Source organism: Poecilia reticulata, chromosome 2, assembly GCF_904066995.2.
Source record: "Poecilia reticulata chromosome 2, P_reticulata-male-v2, whole genome shotgun sequence".
In the NCBI taxonomy this organism is placed as follows: Eukaryota; Metazoa; Chordata; class Actinopteri; order Cyprinodontiformes; family Poeciliidae; genus Poecilia; species Poecilia reticulata.
In genome coordinates, this window is record NC_088831.1 from 15,479,705 (window position 1) to 15,507,687 (window position 27,983).

Consider the following 27,983-nt stretch of genomic DNA (forward strand, 5'->3'; position numbering starts at 1 on the left):
AACAAGACCTTTACACATTATAAATAATATAGATCCATCAATAATAGGGGAACAAAATAAATTGTAAAATATAATTTATAATGTATATATAAGAAACTTATTTGAGCAAAAGTCAATAACGAACAAATGAATAAGGTTCACAGAAGAATTGATCAATCATTAAGAAGTTAAGGGGGAGCTATTTCCTATATTATCCGCGGTCTTCCGTTTTTATTATCTTTTGAAACCTGATATCTTCTCCTTAAAGAAGTTCCACTCTGTGCATGTGCGTTGGGATCCCCCCAGTTGCGTGGGGATGGCAATATATTACATCACTAAATCAGACTACCGCAAAGTCTTTATTATCAATTCCGACATTACTGGCGCTGTAAAAGATAAATTATCTAATAAACATCAATGTATGGTTCAAACCATACACTATGATACCCTTTTTTCAGGGTTGCTGAAAAAAAAAAAAGAATAGATGCTATCTACTAAAATATTCCTTGTTGTCTTTCATGTTTTTTCAGTAAACAGCTGAGACAGTCGTTTTGGTTCCACCAATATTTACTTGCCATTTTTCCTGCCATTGAAAGTATTATTAAACATTTGTCTTTTATTCTACAGCTCATGTGACAATACCAGCTGAGGAGATGAAAAGTTAACACACTCAACCATTGTCCTGTACACAAGTTATAACTGACTAACCCTAACCTTTATTGAACCGATATGTTCTGTATTTTTATCCTTGTCCAGTAGACACGCCTATAGATGGACATTAACACTCCAATCCTATTGTTGCAAATTATTATTGCAAATCCCATTTATATTAGGAACTTTATCACCAAGTGAAACACATGGATTACATTACATGGATTAATTGCACACAGATGTTTAAAAACAGATGTTTGAAAGTCTTTATTTCTGTGATGATTTCCCGCTTACAGCTAATGAAAACATGACACTTAAAATGAGAATATTACACTGAACCAATAATAAACTGAAACAAAAAATCTGACAGCTTATTTGAGTTCCATGTAATTTTTTTAAACATCCCTTCGAGACATGCAGTTGAAAAATTATTGAAAGGAATGAAAAGATTAGACAACAGAAGTCACATTATTTATCGATTTAGACAACCTAACTTGCACCTCTAAGATCACTCCGTCAAACTTGATGGCGATATTTGTAAAACCTTATCTTCTACAGGCACAAAATCTACAGTTTCTACAAATCCAATGTTTTATTTTCACACACAAGCACCAGATAGAGGTTCATTTGCTTGACAATCATACAAATTCATGTTCTGGTGCACAAAGTTGTAAAAGTCAAGTAGAAGTTCTGATGGTTCACTTCTGGGAAACTTCATCCCACTGGGGTTCTAAAACAAAACACAAAAACACAGCTCTGTCATTGAAATTATTTAACGCCAACATCTTGTTTTGTTTTTTTTAATAAACTTGTCTTCAGCAATAGATGCAGAAATATAAATTTCAAAATCTTTAAACTACAGCCATTTGGTTACAGTAGTATAATCTGAAAATCCAACCATAAATATGTGAAGGCGAAAAAAATAAATCCCATGTTAAGAAATAATTTCAGAAGTGCTGTGGTGGGATAGGGGGAAAGCACGACCAGCATATGGCGGTAGATGTAGGTTTGAATCCCTACAACTGTTTGCAAAAACATTTGTGAAAGAAAGCCTGCATGCCTGGGTGCTTAATTTTACAAACCTGTGGCCATGGAAGTCATTGGAACATCTGATTGTAATAATTTGGATGGGTGAGCAAATACTTTTGGCAACATAGGGTGTGTGTATGTATATATCTAAGCTACAGTAGAGAAGAAAATGTTTTTATTATTATTTTTTAAAATAACCCATATTCTAATATTTAAATAAAGTAATCAGTTAATTCTACAAAGAGACAACAGTTACACTGGAGAAACTTTATGTTCCAATGAGACCAAAATAGAGTTTGGAGGAAGAAGGGAGTGATTCATTCACCAAAAAACACTTTTTCAATTTGTCTGTCAAATTATAACATTTCTTAAAACAAATACATGGTGGGCTGCTGGTGGACTCCCCTAGCGTCTCGACCACTGGGCTTGGCAAGTTTTCTGGGGGAAACTTTGTGTCAGTAAACTAAAAATGGATCATCAGGGAAATAATATTTCCCTGTTATTCACTGAATTCATAAAATATATGAAATGTTATTTCACTATTATTTTATTGATGTGGTTTAACAGTTTGGATAACCCGACAGACAAATTGCACCAGACACACACCTTCAGCCCAGGGGTGGTTCTAGACAGGGATCAACTGGGGTACAGAAGAAATTATACTATATAAATGTCTTTTTAAATATTCAGTGGTATATTTTTTTTAACCTTCACAATTTTACCCGTTTTATAGAGCTTCACTGTAGCTGCTGTATGGAGATAGGATAACACTTTCGATCTGCTAGATCAGGATCTGCAACCTGGATCTCTGGAGACGCAAGTGGCTTTTTGGCTCACAATGTTAAATGATGAAATATTGCTCTGTGTTTCCGTTTCATTCTTTTTTCCCCATGAAAAAACACCGACTAACCTGGCCCCTGTGGTAAATCTGGTGTAAAACCAGCCTCCAAACCCAACTCCTTTTTTGTGTAAATATTTTGGCAATACTCTAAAATATCAGAATGTTCACATAACGTTTATATTTCTGGCTGTCTGAGGACACATTTTGAATATTAAATCAGGTTTTATGATCAGTTACTTGAGTTGACTTTTACAAAATACTATTATACACCCAATTGAAGCTTAAGTTAATCTACTTAAGTAAAAATGTGTTGCAGGAATGCTACTCTGATTGGAGTACAATTTTGGGGTACTCTAACCAACCTCTATGTATGCATGAACGATTGTTCTATGAATAATTTTTTTAACAACAAACACTGCCATAAAATATCGTCTACCACTGCAGCAGCCTTCCCACCCCATGAGAATAGGATGACACTACTGGCTGTCGTGGGTGTCCATCCATTGCCTGTGGTGGCAACCCTAGCACCACAGGCTGATTCTGGAATGTTGTTTCATAAATTCTTTCTCAACTGCACTAAAGTACCGGATAATATATTGTTTTTCAAAATGAGTTTTTAGTGCGAGATCATACTACTGCAATAAATGACAAATTCATTTAAAGGATTTTCACATTATCTTCACTGGGATTGTCAAAAACTAAATACGAAACACCCAACTGTTAACTCACCTCTAAATTTGAAATTAGGAAAACTGGTTAGGTCTCCACCACCATACAGTCTCCGTAGCTTTGCCGTCTCCTCTTCCAAAACCTTTTGATACTGTGAGTCAGCATCAACCAGACCACCAGCTGCCCTGTTTTGGAACAGGTGAGAAACCAATCAGTCAACACCTCTTTAGATCTTTTGCACAAAAGAGTATCAGCATAACACGAAACAAAGTGTTGATGCTTACTGGGAATTTGTTGAATATTCTCGTATAGAGTCCAAGAATAGCCTCTGCACTGGGTCCATATGAGCTGAGTGTCACAAAGAGACAACAAATTAAATATTACTCTCAGAGGATTTTAGGTACAGCAAAAACCACAGCTTTGTAGACTTTTATCCAATACATTTTGATTTACTGAATCCATTATGCACAAAAACAGCTTGTTTGATTAGACAGTAGCTAGAGACTTCTTCATCTAGAGACCAATTATCTGTGGTCCACTGAGACAAAAGTGGAATTTTTGTGTGGATGCGGTATAAAATGAACATCTTTTAATAAAAAGAACATACTGTTCAAACATGATGTAAGCTATATGATCTGGGGTTGCATTATAACTCAGATGTCAAGCCATAATTGATTGAACCATAAGTTCTGTACCATAACAGATTTAGAAAATCAGAAATATCACAAGCTCACACACATTTCAGGTAGGCAGCAAAAGAATGAGGCACCACCAAGTGAGCCTCTGCATGAATGGCTTAAAAACATCATTCAGGAAGCTCATGTGTTTAATCTCATCTGTGGCTGAACTAAAACAATTCTGCAATGAAGGATAGGCCAAGTAAATACTGCCAGCTATTGTAAATCGTTATTACTGCCAAGAGTTACGGAACCATAGATTGAGGGGAAGTGCATTTTTTAATTGAAATTTCTCTGAAAATTTTAAATATTTGTGTGCAACAGAAACAAAAAACCCTCTAAGAAATCTGTGAGGGCTGAGATACTTGTATACATTTATCGCTTCTGGTCACCATTCCGAATATCACAAAAACAGTCCAGCGTTTGAAGCAAAATGTTAACCTGTCCCAGGTTTAATACTGGTTTCAATTTTCATTTATCACCCATCTGTTTCCAACAATCTGTTTAAAAAGCAGGAACATTTACGGTTGGAAGGAAATGTGATTAAAAAAAAAGCAGAACAATTAATTTAAATGTTTCCACAGCAATCTAGAGTCAGTCTCGTAATGGGATTTTTTTTATGTGAAAGGAGTTGAAGAGAAAATCACAATTACCTCTTACATATAAATAAAGCGCACAAGTCAGACATGTCTGGACTATTATACCATATTTCTATGCAATTTCCAAGTAAGACATAAAAAGCAACAGGTGACTATATTTAGAAAAGTCGGAAGTGCTGAAAGGTGTAAACGGCTGGAAAACAATGACTTTTATATTCTCTGTTTAAAAAGTGAAATTAACAATATTTTTGACTGGGGGTGAGACTATGAATCTTTACATCAAAGTTTTTATATAAATATAAATACTTGCATATCTTCTAGGAATATAAAAACGTTTTAATACATTTCTAAAGGAAGAAAATAAATTTAGAAACACAAACCAAAGTAACACATTTTCAAAGGGTGCGGAAATTAGTAACATAAAGTTGACACTTTTCATTAGTGCAAACCCATGCATCAAAAGACACTCCCAACTGTGTGAAACGTGCGACAACAAAGTGAATTAATGCTGCATTTCATTTGAACTCAGATGGGTCCGACTTCTGACTCATTAAATCAATTTCCAGAGTGTCCAAATTTGGGATTTGACTCGACTAAAGCTTCACTTCAATCCTAACCTCAACTCTAATCCATCGTGACTGCCTCACACATAAAAATATGATAGTTCCAGCAATAAACCATCTATTTGCACTTCTGTCAGTCGTCTCATTAAATCACTTTCATAAACTATATAGAAATCACTTGGCTAAACATTCGAATGGAATAAGCACACGTCAGTCCATTAGCATGCAAGACTGCATGTTAATGGAGTTGTTAATCTGGGTAACAGTAATTACATTTTCTTTATTTTCCCTCCCAACTTGCAACATGTTGGGAGTGACATCATTCCCCAGTGAAGATAAATGAAAAGCAGCACAGAAGATTTGACTAAAATAGGGCAGACAACAGGGTGAGATACGAGAAGGAGCAGACAGTTTCTAAAAGCAATAGTTACTTGTTGCAGGGATTCACCAAGTAACACTTAGAAAGACCATTAGGACACATTCTCCGAGAGGCCAAGAAGAAAAAAGTGCCTGGTCATGTAGAAGTTTTCTGTAGAAATACAGGTTCCACAGAGGAAACAACAGAAGGATTGTAGGGGAGGGAGAAGTTGTAGTGTGTACCCTGTGATGGTCCAACTGCTTCAGCACGGGAATCCATCTGCAGCTCTTCTTCAGCAGCCTTGGAAAGGACCCAGGCAGGGTCCACAAGGTCCTCAGAGCCAGGAACTACATCTGTAGCATCAGTGATTTCTGCCACAGGCTCCAGCACCGCCTCCGCTTCAGGCTCTGGCATGGACTCTGCAGGGTCCGGTTCTGAAGGAGTTGCTTCTGCCACAGGCTCCAGGGGTGCCTGAAGGTCTACATTTAGAGTTTTAGGGACCTCATCTGACACAGTTGTCAGTGTCACTTCCGTTTCAAGTTTTGGAGATGGCTCTGGGGGAGTTGCTTCCACTACAGGCTCCAGAGACGCCTCCTCAGGGGCCGCTTCCACTACAGGGGCCGCTTCCACTACAGGCTCCAGAGACGCCTCCTCAGGGGCCGCTTCCACTACAGGGGCCGCTTCCACTACAGGCTCCAGAGATGCCTCCTCAGGGGCCGCTTCCACTACAGGGGCCGCTTCCACTACAGGGGCCACTTCCACTACAGGCTCCAGAGACGCCTCCTCCGGTACCGCTTCCACTACTGGGGCCGCTTCCACTACAGGCTCCAGAGATGCCTCCTCAGGGGCCGCTTCCACTACAGGCTCCAGCGATGCCTCCTCAGGGGCCGCTTCCACTACAGGCTCCAGAGATGCCTCCTCACGGGCCGCTTCCACTACAGGGGCCGCTTCCACCACAGGCTCCAGAGACACCTCTTCAGGGGCCGCCTCCACTACAGGAGCCGCTTCCACCACAGACTTTAGTGAGCCCTCTGCACGAGGCGTTTCTTCCACAGGCTCCATGGAGGCCTTATTTGGCACAGCTTCATGAACTAGGTTCAGGACCCCGTCTACCAGTGCAACGTTCACAAGTGGATCAGGAGCCGATTCTACAGAGGCAGGAGCAGGATGCATAGGGACCTGTGGCACATCGGCTGCAGGCTCAGCAGCCACTTTGGAGGTCTCTAAAATTAGAGCATCTTCTCCTGGAAAGGCTGCAGGAAAAACTTCAACAGTAGATTCAGCAGTTGATATGTTGGAGGGAACTTCCTTAACAAAGGATGCTGTCACCGGTTGAGTCGTTCCGTCATAAGTGGATGCAATAGTTCCAGCTGAAGCAACAGGGGGTGTGTGCTTTGTTGCTGCAGAAGCTATGGCTTCCAGTGCAGCTTCAGTTACTGCAGAGGCAGCTGGAGAAACTTCTTTCTTAGGGAAGTTGCATGGCTTGTGTTGAACAAGTTTTTCTATGTCGAAGTATGTTTTAGGCTTGCTTTTGTCTAGAATGAGGAACGTTGAGCAAACAAAATACATTATTTGTATGTTCAATCAGAAATTGATTGGTCATTAAAACGTCTAATACAAGTATGGATTGTTAAAAATATACTAGCATATGGGAAAGAGAAAGGTTAAAAGAAAACATAGCCCTCTTAGTCTTTTACGATGTATGAATGAATCTGTCCACTGGTCAACATGGTAAACTATTTTGAAGACAAAAAGAAAAATGTTCAGCGGAAACCACACAGACAGATCAAGGAAAAGCAAATAAGATGAACTGTGGCACAATGATCACTGACATAATAATAATACTACTAATAACACATAATTATTATTTTAATAAGAATTATTATATTAAAAACACAATATCATCACGACTGGAGAAACATTTCAAAGTCTACCAGGATTAAGACATTTCTTCAAGCTGGTACCACAACCTGCCGAGCTGGAGGCATCACAAACAGCCGATCCCTCAACAAACACCAGTTCTGAATTCACTGCTCAGTTCCTGCGTCCATCAGTGCCTGAACCATGTCAGAACCATCTGACCAAACAACACAGACCCGACTGGACAGGAATCAGACAGCTGCGTCCCTGAGAGACATCATAGCCCGCCAAGGAGTTCTGCTAGAAGGCAAAACGAACATAGACTCACTGGACTGGAAACACCAAAGCCCTCATATGGAAATCACGCAGTTGTCCTCACAGGTAGCTAACTAACCTCAATGGTCCAGGGTCGTCAAAATCTTCGGCTGCTCCACCATCCGACTCCTCACCGGCCGAACTTCCTGCTGTCCCCACTCCTGAGCTCCGCATGTCCCAGATCCCCCTCCATTCTCGGGTGAGCTGTCAAAATGCCGGGGTTTTCTGTTACAATGGAGGATGGTGATCAGCAAGCTATGGCTTTTGCTTCTGATTTATCCAAGACGTATTATGTCATAGGACTGCTGAGGAATCAGGCTTTAGCCTGGGGGCTAGCGTTTGATTCTGCTACACCTCTAACTTCCCTTTCCTTTAGTCAGTTCTCTTCAGAATTAAAAATGGTTTTCGATCACCGGGATCATGTTGGGAACGCCTCTCCACTTCAAAGTCATTCCTTCCTCCAGTTTCTCCATGGTGTCCCAGGCTGAGACTTTATAATCCCCATACTGATTGGGTCACATGAAGGACAGAGTCTGTCCTGTTCAAGTAACTGCCTTTGTGCTGCTCAGTCCACTTGTGGGAATGTTTGAGTCCTGATCCTCCTGATCCGTCATTGGTTCCCCCTAAATACCACAACTTGGCCGACGTTTTCAGGAAGACCCGAGCCCTCTCACTACCCCCACACCAGCTGTACGTCTGTGATAGAGCTCCTGCCAGATGCACTGCGGCCAAACGGTCGATTGTTCAGTCTGTCCAAGCAGGAACATGAGGCCATGAAGACCTACATTAATGACTGTGGCAGCTGATGTCATCGGCCACTGAGTGCCAGTTGGTTTTGTTGGAAAGAAAGAAGGCACATTTCACCCATGTGTCGACTACAGGGGGTTAAACAAGATCCCTATAAGGAATAAATACCCGCTATCACTGATGTCCAACAGCTTGAACTGTTGAAACGAGGTCAAAAGTTGAAAGGTAGAGATGTGCACTTGAATGAACATTTGACAAAAAGAAATGTACACATCACCAGAGAAGCTCGACTCCTAAGAAAACGTTGACAACATTGATTTGATAAATGTATATCAAATTAAACGGATCACCAGAAGAAGCCAAGAAGCTAGTCATTAAGACTATGGAGAAGCTGAATAGGTTCATCTGAACAATGTGGTTGGAAATCGAGGCAACACTGTAAACGCATACGTGGCAAACAAGGATCGAATTGACACAATTGCTTTTGGGCATGAAAACAAAGGGGAAGAGTTAAATTCATATGATCAGTTGAAATCATCATCATTGGACTATACTGACAACAAAAGATGTGAAAATTATTTTGACCCTAGTATGCATTTTGTTTTGCATCACAGACACCGACTGCTGTTACTATAGTAATGAGCAGTTTAATCAGGAATTCATATCCAAAGACAATCTGTCAATAATCCACTTTAATCGTAGAAGTTTGTATGCAGATTTTGGTCACATTAAAGAATATCTAGTAAGATTTTCAAAACAATTCAATGTGCAAGCTTGTTGCAGTATTTCCAGGCATAAGAAAGACATTTACAAGAAATGGAAGGTCCAGAGGGGCCAAGAGTCCAGTCTTGGGAGGGTTTGGTGAGCGGAGGATGAGAGGGCCTCAGGTGTTCACTGAGGACAGAGAACATTAACCATGCAATGGTTTGAAGGCAAAAAACAGTCTAGGATCAGGCACAGGAAGGTCTCAGGCAAGGAAAATCCAAAATCCAATACACTGGAGACAGGGTCAAAGGCAGGCAAGGTTCAATAAATCTTCTTAAACTCCAGTGAGGACTAGGCAGACGCAGACAGGCAGGATCAAAAACCAGAAGCTCCTTGAACATGAAACGGGGCTTGAAAGCTGTGACAGAGGCATCAGGCGAGCTGTTTAAACAGGGAGCAGCACAGTACAGGTGAGGATAATGAGGAATTATAAGGACGGAGAGTAAACAGAGCTGAAATGACAACGCTTGTATTTCAGCACGTGGGGTGAAGCTGTGGAATGAGATAAGTATGGAAACCAAGCAATGTCCAAACATCAAACAGTTTAAATGCATAATTTAAGAAAATGGTCATCAATATGAGAAATAACTTTTGTTGTTACTATTTAATGAAGTTGTCAAATATTACTGTATTATAGTATATTCATTTAGAAATATTTTTTTAACACGTTAGCATATGTTTGCTTATATTTGCATGCGATTATGAATGCACTGTACTAGTTATAGACATGGATATAGAAAAGAAAAACTAATACCAAGTTAAGAGTAAGAGGGGTGAGTGTAAAAATAAGTTCATACTTATACCCATTCCTTTGAACGTGTACATGTACTTTACTACCGTTCTTTTGTTTTAAACCAATTCCAGAAGTTCAATCACTATGTTCCATGCTGTTTGATTGTATTGATTACTACAAAGAAGTTGTAGTTGAAATGTCAATGTACACAATTTCCTGTTCCGTTTCTGTTTTATATATCCATCATAAAGCACATGGGAGGGCGATAGTGGCAATGGTGATAGGAATTCATCCTGTAATCATGGGGCTATTGCTACTATCCAGTAGCTCAGAGGCGCACAAAGTGGGTCCTGGAGGGCCGGCATCCTGCACGTTTTAGTTCTCTCCCTGGTTTAACACACCTGGATCCAATGATAGCTCATTAGAGGCCTAAGAAGAACATTGACTTGCTGAGGAGGTTGATATTACCAGCAGGGAGAGAACTACAACATGCAGGATGCCGGCCCTCCAGGACCCACTTTATACACCACAGCAGTAGCTTGTACCATATTACCGTGTGCATGTGTGTGATGATTGGATGAATGTAGTTTACAAATTTACTTTTATTATTTTTTTAACCATAATTCAACTGCTTGCAGTTTTTCTTTCAAAATTTATCGCCTGTGCAATGCACTGGATGATACAGCTTCCCCCTCAACAACGACACCCAAAGTTAACTCCAAGCCTCCAGAAGTAGAACATCCTCCTCGTTTGAATCCATGGGACAAAGGAAAACATCACTCAGTGCTTGAAGCTGTTCTTCAGAGTTTGTCTTTCCATTAGTCGAATGAACTGGGTCTCTGGTCCCGTTTTCATCATTAATTCCTTGAACGACTTTCTGAGGCTCGCCAACATTTACATGCTTATCAAAAGCTGATTGACTAAAGTATTTAGCATCCAGAAAATGAGGACGTTGATTGATCGCTTCCTGACAAACCCACTGGTTTGATTGACAGGTGGCGTAATGTCAATTGTTTCAGAAACTCCTGAGAACTCATGCAGGTTTTCTTGGGGAAAAAACATCTTTAGAAATGCAAACGGTGCACAAAACAGTAAATTTAGCACCATTTCTGCCACTGAATGTGTAAAATAAATAAATATTTAAAACAACAAGGGTTGTCTTTACTTTTGCAGTAAATGGAAATGAAAGTGCCACCGACAATAGAACTATCCATAAAATATTGCCTTTAAAGTTGCTGCTCCAATTGTATGATTTCCATACCACTCAATGAAAAATGATTAGATCAATGATTTTTGTGCCACAGTTCAATTTACAAAATTAGAAAAGTAAAACATAACCCAACAGCAGAACTTGTTTTCTGAAACTTACCTTTGCTGGTCTTTTTTGATGAATTTTTGGATCCTGATGATTTTGTGCTGAAAGGCAAAGCTGTTGGTGCTCTGCTCAGTATCTTCCAACCCTCAGTCTGCAAGCACTGGCAGCACAACACAAAAACAAGAGAAATGGTTACAACACTACAGGAATGCTTTTCTACACACTTCCACTTGTTTAAAATCAAAGCAACAGTAGTTTTGTTTTTCATTATGGATTAATAACACGACAAAGCTCCAAAAGTTGATTTTACATAATATCATCCTAGAACGCAGAAAACGCATGAAAACCTTAGCTTGAGTGTAATTAACCTACAATTGAGGTTAAAATTAGTAGACCTATGAAATTTTAACTTTTTGTCAAAAATCTTTTCTTTTTCTTTTAAATCAGTTATTCTTCAATGCAGCTTTACAAAAATCCTAGTTTTTATTTTAGGTGGTTGGTTTACTTTGCATACAGAAACTAATTTCTTTCACAAAAACCAAAAACTACCAGGGTCAAAATTATTAGTCCCTTAATTTTTCAATTGTATAACAATAACAATGCCAGGTCTACTTATGTGATCAAAGGAATTCATGTCTGCAGGTATATTTTTCGCTTCACTGGGTTACGGTCAAGAACTTGTTTTTAGAACACCATTTTGATATGTACCATACCACTGGCAAACATCTACTGCTGCGGATGTGCCGAGTGCAATATAATGGTGACGAGGCAGTGAGCAGTCCTACACCCATGCTGACTAAAAGCATGTAGAACAGGGGTGGGCAACTCCAGGCCTCAGGGGCCGGTGTCCTGCAACTTTTAGTTGCGTCACTACTTCAACAAACCTGAATCAAATAATGGGGTTGTTAGGAGGAGAATTAGGAGGTGACTCAGCTATTTGACTGAAGTGTATTGAACCAGGGAAACATCTCAAAGATGCAGGACATCAGTTTTCTTCTGCTCATTTTAGGGACTCCCAAAATGAGCCAGCTGAAAAACCCTTCAGCGGGTTTTAGGCTGGAAGTTCGCAGATGACTCCACAACACAGCCTTGTTGGAAAGTTGAATAACAGCTGGAGATTTCTAAATACATGCATTTCGAACTAGACAAGCCAAGTCATTGATGTGACATTAATAAGCAATTTGATTTTCTTAAACAGTTCTAAACCAAGATCAGTAAGTTTAGGACAGCTCTGTTAGAAATGTCCTTTGTTTTTTACAACTTATACTGCTTATAATGCTCTGCACACACATCAATAGCTGTTGTTTTTATTTAAATAAAAATTACTTAGTCAGTGAATAAACACGATAGATAAATACAATTAATAGAAATGGGCAGATAATTGATTTAATGAAGGACAAGAGGATTTTTGTTTCTACCAAAGCAACTCAAGTCTATTTGTCTTTTCTTATGAGTCTAAAATGCGCCTAGCTTTGAAATATTAATGGACACAGCACTTGTGGTGAAAGGTATTTCATGCTGATTTTATACAGTGTTGTATTTCATGAAAATATGGAAAATTTCTTTGGTTATGTATGCAACCACAGAACAAACCATGGTTGTATTTTGCAATGTTTGAACAAATATTAATACAGATGATAATATTTCTTTGAAATTACACTGATAAAAACGGTGTTAGGAATTAAATAGCTTGTTCTTAGAAAAATATGAACAGACTAAATTGCTGTTTTGCAAGTCACAGCAAAGTTTCAAGTCTTTATTCTCAAGTCCTGAATCAAGTCCCAAGTCTGAAACTTGGAATTTGAAGTCCTTCAGTCTTTTCAACGTAAATACATAATGTATTCTTTTTAAATCTGTATTTGTCTCAAATTTTGTGATAAAGGAATTGGACTTGAAAAATATATTTTAAAAAAAGTCATTCTGAAATTACACCTCTATTTTGTACAGTTCAATTAAATTTAGCTGCAAGAATAGTCGTCTTTTAAACCAGGGGTGGAAATTAAACATTTTCTCCACCAAACATTTCACCAGCCACCATATTTTCCCCTTTCAATTACAAACAATACAAGTACAAGCAAATTATATAAACTATATGATTTATACTCAACTCTATGAAAACTGATTTACTGATAATAAATTTACCATACAGTTTACCATACCCATTTAACATAAAGCATGGATACCTTAACAGGGTTGTAGTGCAACAAGTTCATTTGAAGTAATTACTACAGCAAACTTTAAATACACAACCCAAACATTCTTGTAATCATATGTTGAACATTTCCACATTTTTAATTTCCACCTCTGGATGGAAATGTAACATTTTTTTGTGCAAAACAGTGTTGTCAAAAAAAGAAGTTTCCATTGATCTCTGACTTCATGTTACCATAAACATGGTAGAGGTATTTTCTGAAATGACCGGAGTATGTGTTTTTGAAGCAAAGCACACTTGATTGGCATGCACAGGCACACAGAAAGACAGGCATTGGTTCGTAGTGAATGTAGCCACATCAGCAACTTGTAAATCCTGAGTGTTATGTAAAAGTCCTGTTTTTTCAGCAGCCACAGAGGCTGCAGCGTGAAATTTTAGAAGTCAGGAGGAAGAAATACCTTATTGACACATCGCAGGTGTCCGATCCTTAACAGGGAGGTCGACATGTTTTTGAACAACCTGCACAAAAAACAAACAAACAAACAAACATCAACATCCATAAAAAAAAATAGTGACATAATAACAAATTCATCTTCATGCCATTATCAAACCTGCACTTTATCAAAACCTAAACTGGTTAGAAGAGGAAAACCACAGTGCTTCCACGACGGTAGAGGTTAAATGCAGTCTTTTTTCTTTACCTTCAGGAGAAAAGCGAGGAACGTGAACAGTTTGTTCCACTAATCAACGCCGCTTGGTCGGCGCTCCTTTATGTAACCAAACACACCACGCCCCCTGAAGCCCTCACTCTGCTGCAGAAGAGACTGGAGCATCCGCAGCCAACCAGAAAACTGTCTATAGAAAACACTGCAGACTGCGCCCCCTGCAGACCACTCCTCCCTGCTTCACTATGCATCCACAAGAGGGCGTTTTGTGAGTGAAGGGGCGGGGATTGTGTGTTTTTGACAGGCCCAAAGCGGACGTGACATTGCAAGTGACCGTGACGTACTTCCTGTGGAGTTCATCCCCGCATTCTCCACGTGGAAAACAAGAACTAAGCGCGTTCAGTGCGGTACCGGGAGCTATGGCTTGTTTGGGTTTCTGTGGGGAGTGGTTTCTGTCAACCTGCAGCAGTAAACTCGTAGCGGTCCATACCAAAGAGCCCAGGTTGGAACTGATTTAATTATTTTTGACTATTTGTTCTATTAACCTTTTCTGTCTCCCAGTTGTTTTTGCATTGTTTTTTCCCCAAGGAAAGGAGCTGGAATCCACATATCATTGTGGTAGAGTTCCTTGTGAAAAGTGTGGAAAGAACATTTGCAAATAATATATTTGCCCATGACAATTATTACATTCAATAACCTTTCAAGTTTTTTCCCCCCTTTTCTCAGGGTTCCAAAAATAATGTAATTCTTAGAAAATTCAAGTAGGTTTGGTATTTTAGGTGAGTGCAGTGTACCTCATGCACTAAGCTTTATAATACACACATTCATAGAAGTCGATTCAGTATCACAAAATGTGTGAGCTGTAGTTATGTTTACATTTTAACCTCCAGCATAATAACACATGCTGGTGAAAGAAAGAAAGTTTTATAAGCAGTTTTTTAATGTTGAAGTCACGCCAATAGCCACATTCCTAACTGTTAGAGAATATCATGGATTTTGTCTTGGTCAAATTTAGTATTCATTTTATTCATATCAACCCAGCTTTTAATTTGAATGAATTCTGAGGTAATAATTTCCAAAAGTTATTGTCGATTCTCTCCAGGAGCTAAAATATTTGTATCATCAACAAATAAAATAAATCGTAGAATTGATGACGTCATTAATGTCATTAATTTTGGTTCCAACCCTGATTCTTGAGGAACCCCACACACAATGTCCAAACATTCAGACTGACATTTTCCCATCTTCACAAATTGTTTCCTGTTTTTTAAGTAACATTTCACTCAATTTAGTGCATTTCATCTGATCCCAAACTGTTCCAATGTACTGATTAAAATGTCATGATTTATAGTATTGAATGCTTTTTTTTTAAGATCTCTTTTCATAATAAAGTTAGTAATATCCTCAATAAGTTCAGTTTAGTTCATGTGACACTCACTGATTGTTTTCTTCGGAAGCCATATTGACTATTCACAAGTAGTTGATTTTATTGTTTTTCTTCAATAAAATAGTCTAGTGCTGTTGAATATTTTTTCCAGGATTTTGGAAACTTGTGGAAGAAGATAAACAGGACGGTAATTTGCTAAGTGTTGTTTGTGTAAGAAAAGCAGCATTGTGCATTACTCTGATGGCTCTTTTTTGCAATACTGTTAGTAGTTGTAATGTTGATTTATATGTATTGCCCTACACTTCTGCACAACAATGTAAATATGGCTGGATCATTGAACAATGCAGGACTTTCACCACTGCAGTACTATTCAGATAATATCTTGCTTTGGGCGTATTTGAAATACTTCTTGATACTTTATTACAGACGTACTTAATGTGAGGTATTCAGCTCATTTTTAGCATCTATTATTTTCCCTCGAAATTTTGTTTTATGCACTCTTTCTGTGTTAAATTATGAAAATAAATTCCATAAATGTTGCAATATTTCCTCACTTACACCAACTGGCATCAGAATCAATGGGCAGTGAATGAAATGGGTCATCTCAAATTCTAACAGTTCCCAGAATTGACTAGCTGGTTTTTACCCAACTGTGGAGATACTGATCATGTTTCCCCCCCAAGAACTTTATGTCGCAAATTAAGTCACAAACTGACATCAGCATGAACTAAACAATATTCCTCATAGAAAATGTGGCAAGTTTAACAGTAACTTAAGGCACGTTGTAATTCTTGCCTTTCAGGATCCTTCAAAATTAAACTTTGTTCTGCTTTCTAAAGCACTGAAATATGAATCTACTAAGAAAACATAGAAGTTTGGCACCGATCTGGAGGACCTTGTTTTAAATGTCCTTAACAAGAGCATTAGATCTTATATGGACACCAAGTTGGTGGCGTGCAGCTGTGAACTTCTTGATCCAGACATTTTGAAGCTTGTCTGGCCCTGGTGCTTTCCAGTTCTGTGTGCCCTTGATGTTGGCTCCAACTTCTTCCGATGAAATATTCATCAGTTTTATAAACTTGTTGCAACTGGGATTGTTGGAAATCTAATTTCTGGTAAGTGTAAGTTACAGCAGCCCACAGTGTTGAGTCTCCTCTCCACCACACCCTTTGCCACAGTAGTGATATACCCACATTACATCTTTGTACTCTTCCTTAGTCCAGTTTGGGAACTGCCAGGTGAGCTGGAAGGCTTTGGCTGTTGACCTTCACATCGAACCTCAGCAAGCACATAGTGATGGTGGAGATAAATAGCCTCCTTTCAACAGGGAGGTTTGATTTAATTTATTACACCAACAAACTAAGTCTAAAATATTTATGTATTTCTACATGAAGTTTTCCGATGTGGATAGAAGAAATCGTGGAGTTGGTACTAAACTGCACTGTTTTCTGCTGCCAATTCTTTTAAGTGATCATCATTTCATGTGCCACTATGACAGCAATAATTCAGATGTAATACATTAACGTTTCTGTGTTGTAGAGAACCGTTTGTGTTTGACTGCAGCTGTGCTGAAAAGAGGATAAAAACGGCAAAGGATGTAAATAGCAGGTAAAGACGGCGCATTGGATAACCATTCGTACTAATATCAAAGGTGGTGCTGATTTTATAGCCTCGTCTTTTCTTTCTTCAGTGATGCATCGGAGGAGGCCGGAAGTGACACGGTCCTTGCTTTTGCAGTGTCTTCATCTGGCAAATTGGTGGCAATAACTGATGACACCAAGCGACTGATCCTGTTTCAGTGTGAACCTTCATGGCACTGCATTAGCATCAGGTAAACATCAGATGTTTCTGTGTTGGTTCGGTCTGTGGACAGTCAGCATCTACTCCTCTGTAAGCAGCTTTCACTGCAGCTGCTCATTTGACTCCTCTGTCCAGCTGTGTTCCAGCCAGTCACCATGCTGAGCTTTTCACAGGAGATCTAGAATTAATATGCTAAACCAAGATTCAAATTCTCTTTTGCTCAATAAAGTATTTTTAAATGTGAATGTGTTTGAATCGCCCACAGGTGGGTGGTTAGGAGGTGCACATCACTAGTATTCAGCCAGGCTGAAGATGAGCTGCTGGTGGCTGACAAGTCTGGAGATGTTTACTCCTTTTCTGTGGTTGAGCCAGAGAAGGACGGCGAGCTGAAGATGGGTCACCTTTCGATGTTACTTGCTGTGGTAAGGATCAAATATTATGGATGATGAGGGATTAAGATGAGTGTTTAACTTTCAACCAGTCTCTAAATATGTCCACCTGTCTCTCATCTTGTATGAACAGTTGTGTTTAATTAGTTGGTTTTGGTGGTGACAAAAAAACTTAGAAAGCTTATCATGGCCAATTTTAATGCTGACTGATTTCTATTTCTACAATAATTGTACAATATGGGATCATTTTTGAACCACGGCTACTGATTTAGTATCTTAAAAAAACCCAACTGTATGAATTAATATGGAATCGTGCAATTACAGACTGATAGAGCAATATAGTTTATATTTTTTGTTTCATAAAATTTTTTTTTAACAAAGCACTGATTAAATTTTGATTTACTTAGAACTAAGTATTACAGAACCAATACTGTAAAACAAAGTAGCAAAACTTGGTTCTCTTTATTATTTGTATGAATATTATAAATAGATCAGAATGAATCGAGTTACGTAAATTGTGAGTGGAGTTTCATAAACATTGCCATCAAATAGATTTTTTTCTGGGGGGGTTTCCAAAGTTTAACTTGCATCTGGTCCTCCCCAGGAACATTAAGCTTTTAAAAATTTTTATCCTCAAGCATATTGGTATTCTGGATAAAAACAGACTTAAATTTGATGGCAACTTTCTTTTTGTTTTAAATCGTGACTCAGTCAGTCCAGGTTAAAACTTGCCTCGACCAGTTGCTTTTTATCTGCTCTTGTTGATTTTACTTTTAGGGTTTGTGGCTAAGTTTGAATGTTTGGATGGGTTAAATATGGACTAACTGCTCCAATCCCTGTGTTTTAGACCATATCTGCAGACGACCAATACATCATTACAGCTGACCGTGATGAGAAGATCAGAGTGAGCCATCGCAGGTCCCCGTACAACATCCAGTCTTACTGCTTAGGGCATCACCAGTGAGTACATTAAACACAAGTAGAACTGGCTGTACTTACTAGGATAACTAACAAATCTATTCGACTGTATAATTTCATATAAGATTTACAGTTGTGTTTTATTATTATTACTTTTTTATTTAGAAAGACAGATTTCCATCACATTCATTAATTACAGCTTTACCCATTTAAGGTTGTATATGAGGATAGAAGCAGATAGTCCAAATGATTTTGTCCATGCTGCCTTTCTGGTATTTTCTTTTACAGACTATTACTAATTTTAGTTGTGAATGATGACAAAAATTAACAAAAATGGGGATTGCACCACTTTGAGCAATAAAAACCACAAGAACATAAAAGGACAGGACCCATAATTCACAAGTACAATCAAATGAAGTCAGATCTAATTGGTTTTACATACTCAGTCCATTTGGTCCAGGTCTTATAATATTTTCCTTTTTTTACTTGGTCTTTATTGGTCCATGTGTCCAGCTGTACGTTGCCCAAGTACAACGTTTGAATGGAGTGTTTACATTGAATATATTTTCAATATGTTTGTGGAGCTCTTCCCAATATGGTCTCATTACCTGGCAGTAGCTCCCTTAGACCCACAGAGTCTCCAGCAGGCGTCCCCGTTTCTTTGATATCGTCTCTGAATGGGTGTAGCAACAAATCGTGCGATGTTTTCCCAGCAAAACTCCCGCCATGTGTTTGATCCGGTCGAGGCCCACTGCGGTGTACATATTTCCTCCCAGCTTTCTTGTGAGATTCTTACCTTCATTTCCTTTTCCCATTTCCTCTTTATGTATTCTGTATTCTCATGTTTTGATAGCTGTATGGCATTATATAATTTAGGGATAATTCTTCTGTCTGATCTGGGCTTAATTAGTGATAGAAATACCCCCATGAAACTTGAATCACTTTTTCTCAGTACCTAAAAAAATCATCTTTTTCTAGTCCATCATCCTTCTTTAAGGTTTCAAAACTCTGAAATACCCCTTTGTGGACAAATGAATAATAGGTAGTTAATCCTTTGAGATCCATAACTTGAATCTGTTATCAATTCTATTTGGTGCAAAATCTGAATCATAGGCACACCACCTCATAATTTTAGATGCATCTCTTATTCTACTAATTTGAGCCAATTCCTGCCTGGACTTGAGAAAGCTTATGTTATGGAGTCTTCTGGGATCTGCTGTTCTTCCTGTAACGTATAATCACTAAGTAGGGCCGTTATCGGGATTCCTTTTATTCTTGTTCCTTCTTTTTCCTTCCATGCTGCAGTGTATCATGGTGAACGCAGGCAGACTTAACTCTGTAAATCAGATTAAATTTGACATGTTTGCTCTTTGGTGGTGTGTAGAAGTGATGCGTTAATAAAATAACACAGTAAGTGTTAAAGGCTTGCATATTACATATTCCTCTTTAGTTATGCCTTATTTGTCTTATTGTTCAGAAATCTGGGGAAATGCAAGTAAAACAAATGCTATAAGGCTTATTGATAAGGTGGGATACCGTGAACCAACTGATAAACTCTTCATTCAAAGTAAAGCGTTACAATTTAAAGATATTGTTTATATAAAAGTACTGGAAATAATGCATAAAGCATTGAGCAAAAGTCTTCCTTCTGGTATTCAGAAATTATTTAAATTGAGAGAGAATAAATTTTGTTTGCGATGTTTGTTTATATTTGAATGTACAAAAGAGACGAGCCAGGTAAAGTCTAGATGTGTTTCAGTTGTTGGTGTGAAACTGTGAAATGAATTGAATGATGATTTTAAGTTGTGTCCTTTCTTGGTGAGCTTTAAAAGAGCTCACCAAGCATATAAATCTACGCTGTTATGTAGATTTATATGCATTATGAAGATATCTTGGTAGGTTGCTGGGTATAAAGTAGGGTAGGGAAGAATAAGCTTGGCTTCAGCCTATTCCTTTTTTAGTAAATTATGGGTTTCTTTATTGTTGTTTTTTGTTATTTTCTGTGTTTAATGTGGACAATTTACCAAAATAAAGTCATTGATTGATTGATAAAGTTGTACTGTTCTTTCTATCAGGTTTGTCAGTACACTAGAGATCCCAACAAATCATCCACACTGGCTGCTGTCCGGATCAGGGGTATGCATGTGTGTGTGTGTTTCCCTTTGTTTAGGTAATCTGTTGTTTGCAATACTGATACTAAATTTGGTTTCTGAGGCATGCACTTTCAAATGAGAGTTGTAGGAGTTATAAAAATGTAGGGGTGTGAAATGCGTTCTTCACTTGTTTTGGATACTTTCATTTTTATTTTTTTTTTAAACTTGTAAAACTCTGTAATAATGAGCCTGTCAAATCTTATGTTTGTCAGGATGGAACAGTGAAGCTGTGGGAGTTTGAATCTGGTCGCAAACTGCAAAGCTGGGATCTTGGACAGCTTGGAGACAATCTGTGCTCTGATGCTGCCAAAGGAAATGTAAGAAGATAAAATATTGTCTGCAAAAAAAAAAAGTTACTTTTGCTCGTTATATATTTTAAGGCAAATACAATAGATTATAACTTAATATTTTTTAAGATACAAAGTATAGTTTAATTTTTATTCACTAAATAATAGTTCAGTAATTGTCTCATATTTTAAATCTCTGCTTTCTGTCTTGTAGTTTGTTTGTAAAACATTTTTTAAATCATATATAATTTTCTTTTTGCTTCACAATTGTTTTACCACTTTGTTTTGGTCTTTCACATTAAATTCCACTACTTTTAAGAAGGGCTCATATTGATATAATTTTGCTATATCATGATACACGATATATATTGTGATATTCTTAAATGAGGTCCAATGTTATTTTAAACTATAGACCCCTTGCAGCATAACATAAAATGGGGAGTGACAGGAAAGTAGGTCAGTTGCTTGCTTGACTTTTACAAACTTAACACACAGATGTGCTGTGGAATAAGGTGTGTTTTGGTTCAGCTTAAAAATAAAAAAGGCGACTTACACACAAACTGACAGCTCATCAGTAAAGCAGGTGTTTAAATTAGCGAATCAACCACTGCTGTATTAGCTTGGCTAATAACAGCAGCAGTAGCTACCATTTATTAATAATCGCAAAATACACATCAAGCCTAAAAACATAAAACTGTAACAAACCGAATGTTCTGTTCTATGTCTGAGTGTTTTTGGTGCTGAATCGTGATACTTAAAGTGGCGTTGTCAGTTGCTAGGGCAACGAGTCTGTGTGTTACATAAAGCCAACATAGAGAGCGAGAAAAAACAATGAGTGAGAACTTAAGGTTGTTCCTGCTTCTCCTTCTACGTGATGTAATATTAAAACCACATCCACTAAGCATAGACGACCACGGCGCTGAGTTGCGACGGCCTCCAGTGCTGCTTGCAGCTTTAGTTTCTATTGGTATTGATGTCATAATTGTTTTGCCTAGCCATCTGAGAGTGGCCATAAAATGGCAAATAAATAACAGCATGCATACATTGTGCCCTTTTAAAGTTTCAGAAATATTTGCTTTTAATGAAAGATTGCCGTTTCTTTCCCTGTCGGTATACTATCAGTTAAATCTCTAAATCTGCCTTTACTTTCCAGAATGCAGCTGTGTTTCGTATCTGCAGTTCCCCAGGTGGCCGTGATGTAGCTGTGTTGTGTGACGGGTGAGTGCAGAGTGTGTCTTTCTATCTTCACAGGGACTTTGCTTTGACTTTAACTCATATTTCATTCATTTCTACAGGCTGACCCTTACACTTAACTAACCATTAACATGTCTGAATGCTGTCTGTCACTGTCATGGATGCCTTTATTCTTATGTCCTGCCCCTCTTTCTTCTCAATAGAGAACTGTCGCATGTTGTATGTATATTCAGTTTGCAGCTGACAATACTGTGTCCAAAATGGAAAATTCTGTTTCCTTGTAGCATTTACAGTTAAAGTTATGGACCTTGTTGTGGTGGTGATAAGTAACTAAGTGTCTCTTTTCTTATTGCTCAAAATCAATAATAAAAGTGTGCGAATAGCAAAACAAAGCCTGGTAAATTAACAAGCTCAGTTTTACACTGTAAACTAGCTGAATTCAAAATTGACCATTTCCCACATTTGTCACTATTCAGTTGTGCCCAAAATTGCATTATTTTTGTTACATTGTGTGAACTCTACATCAATTTGTCTTTACATTCCTTCACAATCTTGTACACCAGAAGCTGAAAAAGTTTTTTTTTTTTAACAGCACAAAGCCAATTCCCAGGATATAGACCAGAAGTTCTGTATGTTGCATAAAGTGTCCCACCAGGGAGACGAGCAAAAGACCCCTACCACACTGTTCCTCAAGCTCCGCTAGGACTGTTGTCTGAACGCTGCTTGCATCCTTTTATTCAACCCACTGGTGGAAATGTTAAGCTTCTGAGCCTGTGGTTAGGGTTGTGTGAAAGTGGACAGGGCTTTTAAAGCAGAAGCCACAGGGTTGACCTGCAGCTTCAAATGTCACATTAAAAATCAGTTTGTTTAGAACATGTCTGCAGAGACCAATGACAGCGTTTAGGCCAGGTAAACGCTGTCTAAACAGCGTTTACCTGTAAGAGTCTATTGGGCAATAGACTCTTACTATTGCCCAATTAGTAAGAGTCTTTTATGCTTTTGACTTTTTGTATGTGTTCTCAGACTGATGAACATTTACATTTTCACCTTGGAGCGAACCAGTGAAGAGAAGCTGAGGTTTCACAGTAAACTCCACTTTCTCCACCGTCCCATGGACGTAGGCTTTGACACGACAGGTCGGCTTTGGGTGCTACTGGACTCCAGCGACGTCCCGCTCCAAATCCACACATTCAGAAAAAACTCCTGGGAGGTATGGTTGCACACATCTAGATACAAATTAATATTTTTATTTTTAACATCTATTCTTCGTCTGATTTTGTACTTTAATATGATTTTATTGTTATAATAGCAGTTAATTTATGGAGTGAGGTTATAAACCAGTCAGAGGATTGGTATTTATTTCTTGTTTTGTCCAGTCAGAGTTGTTGCATCGTTGGGAAAGGTATGAATTGATGCAATGGTGTTCGGTTCGTTTTTTGAAAGAAAAAAAGACAAGTTGAAATTCTTGCATTTAAACTTGAGTTACTAATAGTGGTGTTGGTCAGTCATTTTTCTTGACTCAGTTGAGTAAAAGACTCATACTATTTGAAAACAATCGTTTATCCAGATTTTGCTAGCTCTGGGTGTTACCACTTTACTGATTAGTTCTTTCTCATTATTCTTCTTATTGGGCCACTTTGACTAAATTAATACTATGCCTGTTCAAACTGAATGCAGTTTTTTTTTCTGTTCAAATTTTTTCTGTTCAAATTGCTCCAATTTATGCACCACTTCATATTTTCACCTGCATTTGGCCAGTGGCGGGTGCTAATTTCCATCCCTGAGTACAGTTAGTGTATAATGTGTTTACCTCTAAATTTAACTAAGCTAAAAAAAAAGTTATTTTTCATTTCACATTTCACCTGTTTAGAAAAATATAAATGTTGGTAATCTATTTCAAAACAGGCAGCTTACAAATTTGTTCTTCTTCTAGTGTGACACTGAGAACGACGACCTCAGAAGAGTAACCGAGATCCTCAGAACGCAATGGAGCACAACTGACAGTAAGTCCACTGTCCTTAAGTCTAGATGTCATGAAGAAGAAACAAATGTATTTTGTTTCTTAAAACAAACCCTGGGAGGTTTGTTTTAACCTCCCAGGGTGTTACCCAGGGTGTTACCCTGGGAGGTTAAAACAAACATACAGAGTCTGTCAAATCTGTCTTTAGTGATTCTGGCTGTCTGGTTCTGGTCATAGCTCTTGTGACAGCAGGTTGTCACTGTATGTGTGAAATGGTGGATTGCTATAAACCAAGGATGTTGTAGAGATCAGCATAGATGGTCTTGTCATTTGCCTTTGCTAAGAAAAGAGAATAGTTTCTTTGATGTTAAAGCGGACAGTTTTGATTCCAGTAAGTTCTTGGTTGAGAAAGTAAAACAAAAGCCCTTTTTGCACTGCAGGGCCAGGCCAGGCTGACCTGGGGTCAAACCTGGTGTCTGTGTTTGAGCATATATAATTTTACAACTTCCTGAATATACACCCGTTGATTCTTAATCAGATGTCTTGGATTTAATGTTGATCTGACTGCTACACTGCAGACTGGATTTACAAGCTTCAGACAAAGTTTTGGTATCATTCCTCCAAAAACAATTATCAAAAGGGGGCAAAACTCTCTGAATGAGGGGTTTTCCTTATCTTGCTTTGTTCCAAGCCGGGGAATTTCTGCAAGATGGTTCAGCTGCACCAAGCGAGAGTCCAGGTCCGAGGTGATACATAGATACTTTAGGGTGTGTTCACACTGCAGCCTGAAGTGACCCTATTCCGATTTTTTTGCCGGGGCTGTTCACACTGCCACACATATGCGACCTGTATGTATTCTGCAGTCTGAACGGGGAAACGACCTGAAAGTGTCCCGCATGCGCACTAGAGGGCGCAATAGCGTCAGCGTTCTCAGTGTTCTGCCAACCGCCATAAAAAGAAGAAGTGCTCAGTGTTTGCGGAAGTAAACATGGAGGCTAACAGTGGAGCTTAGCTTACATATTTGAAGTTGTTGTCCAACCGGAGCAGCATATTAACAACTTAATCCTCATTATAGTCCGTCATAGTTGTTTTTCTTCCCACTTGCGCGTATCAGGACACAGAATAGTGACATTTGTTGAGAATCAGTGACGTTCAATTCGGATGAATGCAGCTTGGACGTTTGGTCGCATTTGAATCGGATACGTATCGGATATGGGTTGCATTCAAAAAAGAATCCAACCTGTGCTGTTCAGACTGTCATGAAAAGATCAGATACAGGTCGCAATACGTCAAAAAAAATCGGAATTGGGTCACTTTAGGCTGCAGTGTAAACGCAGACTTAGCTGATTTAGTTAATTAGTGTAAAGCTGAGAAATTTTTTTTCTTTGCTGATAAGCAGGTACAGAAGGAGCCAAACAATAGGAATGAGTAAGTGTCCATTGTCTTTGGAGAGATGGCCTCTGACGCTTCAGCAGGAATTTTGAGGCAACACTCTGCTCAGTGCAAATACAAGCAGGGCTGGAAATCGGGCTTGGTCGACAGTGGCTGGGCAGGCCGGGCCTCGCAGTGTTAAAAGGCCTAAAGATTAGACCCGAACATCAAGGATCCGTCACCAGCTGTTTAGACTGTAGAGTAATGTCTGATTGAGACCAGCTGATCAATCTTATGACAAGACTATTTAGATAATATAAAGGAGAGTGAGGACACTTTATAAAATTTTCCTATCAGCCTGCAAATAACTAAATTTGAATCTTTATTTTTGTATGATTATAGGTGTTGCTTAAAGAAAAGTTTTAAAATCTTTGTAGCTGCTTATTACTAGCTGTGTCCTGTGTGATATCTTGAGATTCTTTTCTACTAGCCTGGCCAAATTAATTTTCCATTAGCAGATCCAGTGCGGCTCTGCCTGATTTTCAGATTTTCTTACCTACTTAAAGGTTTAGAATCACAGGACCAAGCCTGATACAGCACCAAAGCGACTTGACCGCTGACCGCATTCACTGATTGACTCGTGATTTACGTGATTTACTGAAAACTGCGGACATGCTGTCTGCTATAAGAGAGCGGCTCAGTGTAGAGGAGTGTAATTCAGAGTTTAATCACACTCAGCGCCAGGAACACTTTAAGTTTTGGATGAAATGACCGTGATTTAGCACCGCAGCTAGCAGCTCGTCTCTGAAGAACTGACGGTAACAAAAAGATAAAGGGTTCAGTTGTGGTCAATGAAGGGCCGATTAGGACAAAAACTGTCTTGTCTCTCACACACTACTAAAGACTCATATACTAAAGACTCATTTTGTCATATTTTAATAACAAAATATTGAAATTGCACACATGTACTATTGAAATGTCACACACATACATTTTCGATTACTGCTCTCTACTGCACATTCATTGGTTAGAGAGCCACTTGCTACTGGAAAAGCAGCTTTAGTTTGTTTCCAAAGCCTGGTCCTTAAGGCTCACCGCCTCAATGTTCCCCTGCTCTAACACACCTGTTTCAGGTAATTGGAGCTCAGCAAAAGCTCATTAATCAGCCATCAACTGAAATTATGTATTCTGAAGCAGGAAAATACATAAAATATGCAGTGCATGTTGCCTCGAGGAGCAGGTTTTGAAAAACGACTTAAAAGCCAAGCTTGCATGAATCATAATCAGACTTTTCAAGTCATTTGTGGAAATTGCTGCAATGACACTGGGGTTTAGTTTATTCTGTAAAATTGCATTTCACCGACACATGCTCTATTTTTCATGACAGATTTCACAAGTGTCACAAACCACTTTGAGCACCTGTATAAAGTGAGCTTTGACAACGTGTCAGTGTATCTGCAGAAAAAGCAGCAGCGGATTGAAGAGGATCAGCTGAAGAGGACAAAAGCTCAGAAAACAAAATACACTAAGAAGTCAAAGAAGGAACCTGATGAAGTTTTGACTCAGCCTTCTACTTAAGTGAAGAGTAAAGAGAATCATTCTGGTTTTGTACTTTGAATGTGTGCGCCATGCCAGTTTTATTCGGTGGTTTATTTTTACTATTTAAGATGAAACAAAATTCAACCTTTTTTTCTGTTTGGCATAGTCATAGAAAGAAACCTGTTTGCCAGTATGAGCCACATACATTCTGTTGAATCATTATCATATGTTTGGTGCATTTAATTACATTTAATTTCGCTCTGGGAATAATAAAGCATATTTTATTTGTAAAAATTCCTGTCAACCCTCAATTCTATAATGACGCTAAAAATTAAAAGTTCACATATTCATTGGAACCGAACCAGAGTTCACGTCAACAAGATTTGTAGGTGGACCAGAATAATCTTAGCATTCACACCTACCCAAACGGACCGGACGTTCTGGTCAAATGATCTAGAATGAAATGCGTTCAGGATGGGACCAAAAAAGACTCGGGGGGTGGGGGGCAGGCAGGATATGGATGACATTGAAAAATTACTGGACTTCCTGTCAGAAGAAATTTCTGCTGTCAGATCCCAGCAGGACTTGGTCGAGGAGGTTAGATCTCTGAAACTCCAGAAGGCCAAAAAGGACAAGCGGATAACACCCTTGGATAACAGGGTGTCGGAATTGGAGCAGTTCACGAAAGAACGACATGTTCATCACTGGTCTGCGTGTTAAATCTCCCTCATATACTTGGGCGATTACAGCGGAGTTAGACAGGCAAGCAATAAACACTTGTACAAACTGTATCATGCAAAAATTGTGCATTTGCTAATTATACACATTTGTATTTAGCTTCATTAAATGAGATCATTAAATTAAACTGCTTTCATGAATCACCTGTCTGAAGTTCTTTTTTTTAGCATAAACCAAACCATTTTGTGAAGGCTCTGAGATTTTACACCATTAGTTAAAAACAAAAACTGCTTCATGAAGACTTCAGCAGCAGACAGGTCAGGTAGAAAGAAGGCTATGGAGAAGTTCAGAACAAGAAAGATTATAAAACAATATTCAAAGTTTTGAGT

General features: G+C 38.5%; 2 protein-coding genes across 4 annotated transcripts; one reads left to right on the forward strand and one right to left on the reverse strand.

The window, feature by feature from the left end:
• Positions 1 to 882: 882 nt before the first annotated feature.
• LOC103457077 (uncharacterized) lies at positions 883 to 14,104 on the reverse strand. Of its 3 annotated transcripts, XM_081598455.1 has the most exons (8): positions 13,955 to 14,104; positions 13,712 to 13,772; positions 11,156 to 11,261; positions 6,243 to 6,901; positions 5,609 to 6,203; positions 3,454 to 3,517; positions 3,230 to 3,354; positions 883 to 1,360 (listed from the first exon to the last, which is right to left on the reverse strand). In XM_081598455.1, exons 2-8 carry the CDS (start codon positions 13,757 to 13,759, stop codon positions 1,329 to 1,331), a joined length of 1,629 nt encoding a protein of 542 aa, XP_081454581.1. In that variant the 5' UTR covers positions 13,760 to 13,772; positions 13,955 to 14,104; the 3' UTR covers positions 883 to 1,328. The 3 variants fall into 3 exon arrangements, with proteins under 3 accessions (XP_081454581.1, XP_081454573.1, XP_081454578.1); XM_081598447.1 differs by having other exon boundaries at positions 5,609 to 6,901; XM_081598452.1 differs by having other exon boundaries at positions 5,609 to 6,901; positions 13,865 to 14,099.
• Positions 14,105 to 14,218: 114 nt separating this feature from the next.
• On the forward strand, positions 14,219 to 27,794 carry wdr4 (WD repeat domain 4). The gene is made up of 11 exons (XM_008438523.3): positions 14,219 to 14,420; positions 16,845 to 16,913; positions 16,996 to 17,136; positions 17,371 to 17,527; positions 18,342 to 18,454; positions 20,488 to 20,548; positions 20,778 to 20,882; positions 22,006 to 22,070; positions 23,070 to 23,256; positions 23,980 to 24,049; positions 26,765 to 27,794. Exons 1-11 carry the CDS (start codon positions 14,338 to 14,340, stop codon positions 26,953 to 26,955), a joined length of 1,242 nt encoding a protein of 413 aa, XP_008436745.2. The 5' UTR covers positions 14,219 to 14,337; the 3' UTR covers positions 26,956 to 27,794.
• Positions 27,795 to 27,983: the final 189 nt, after the last annotated feature.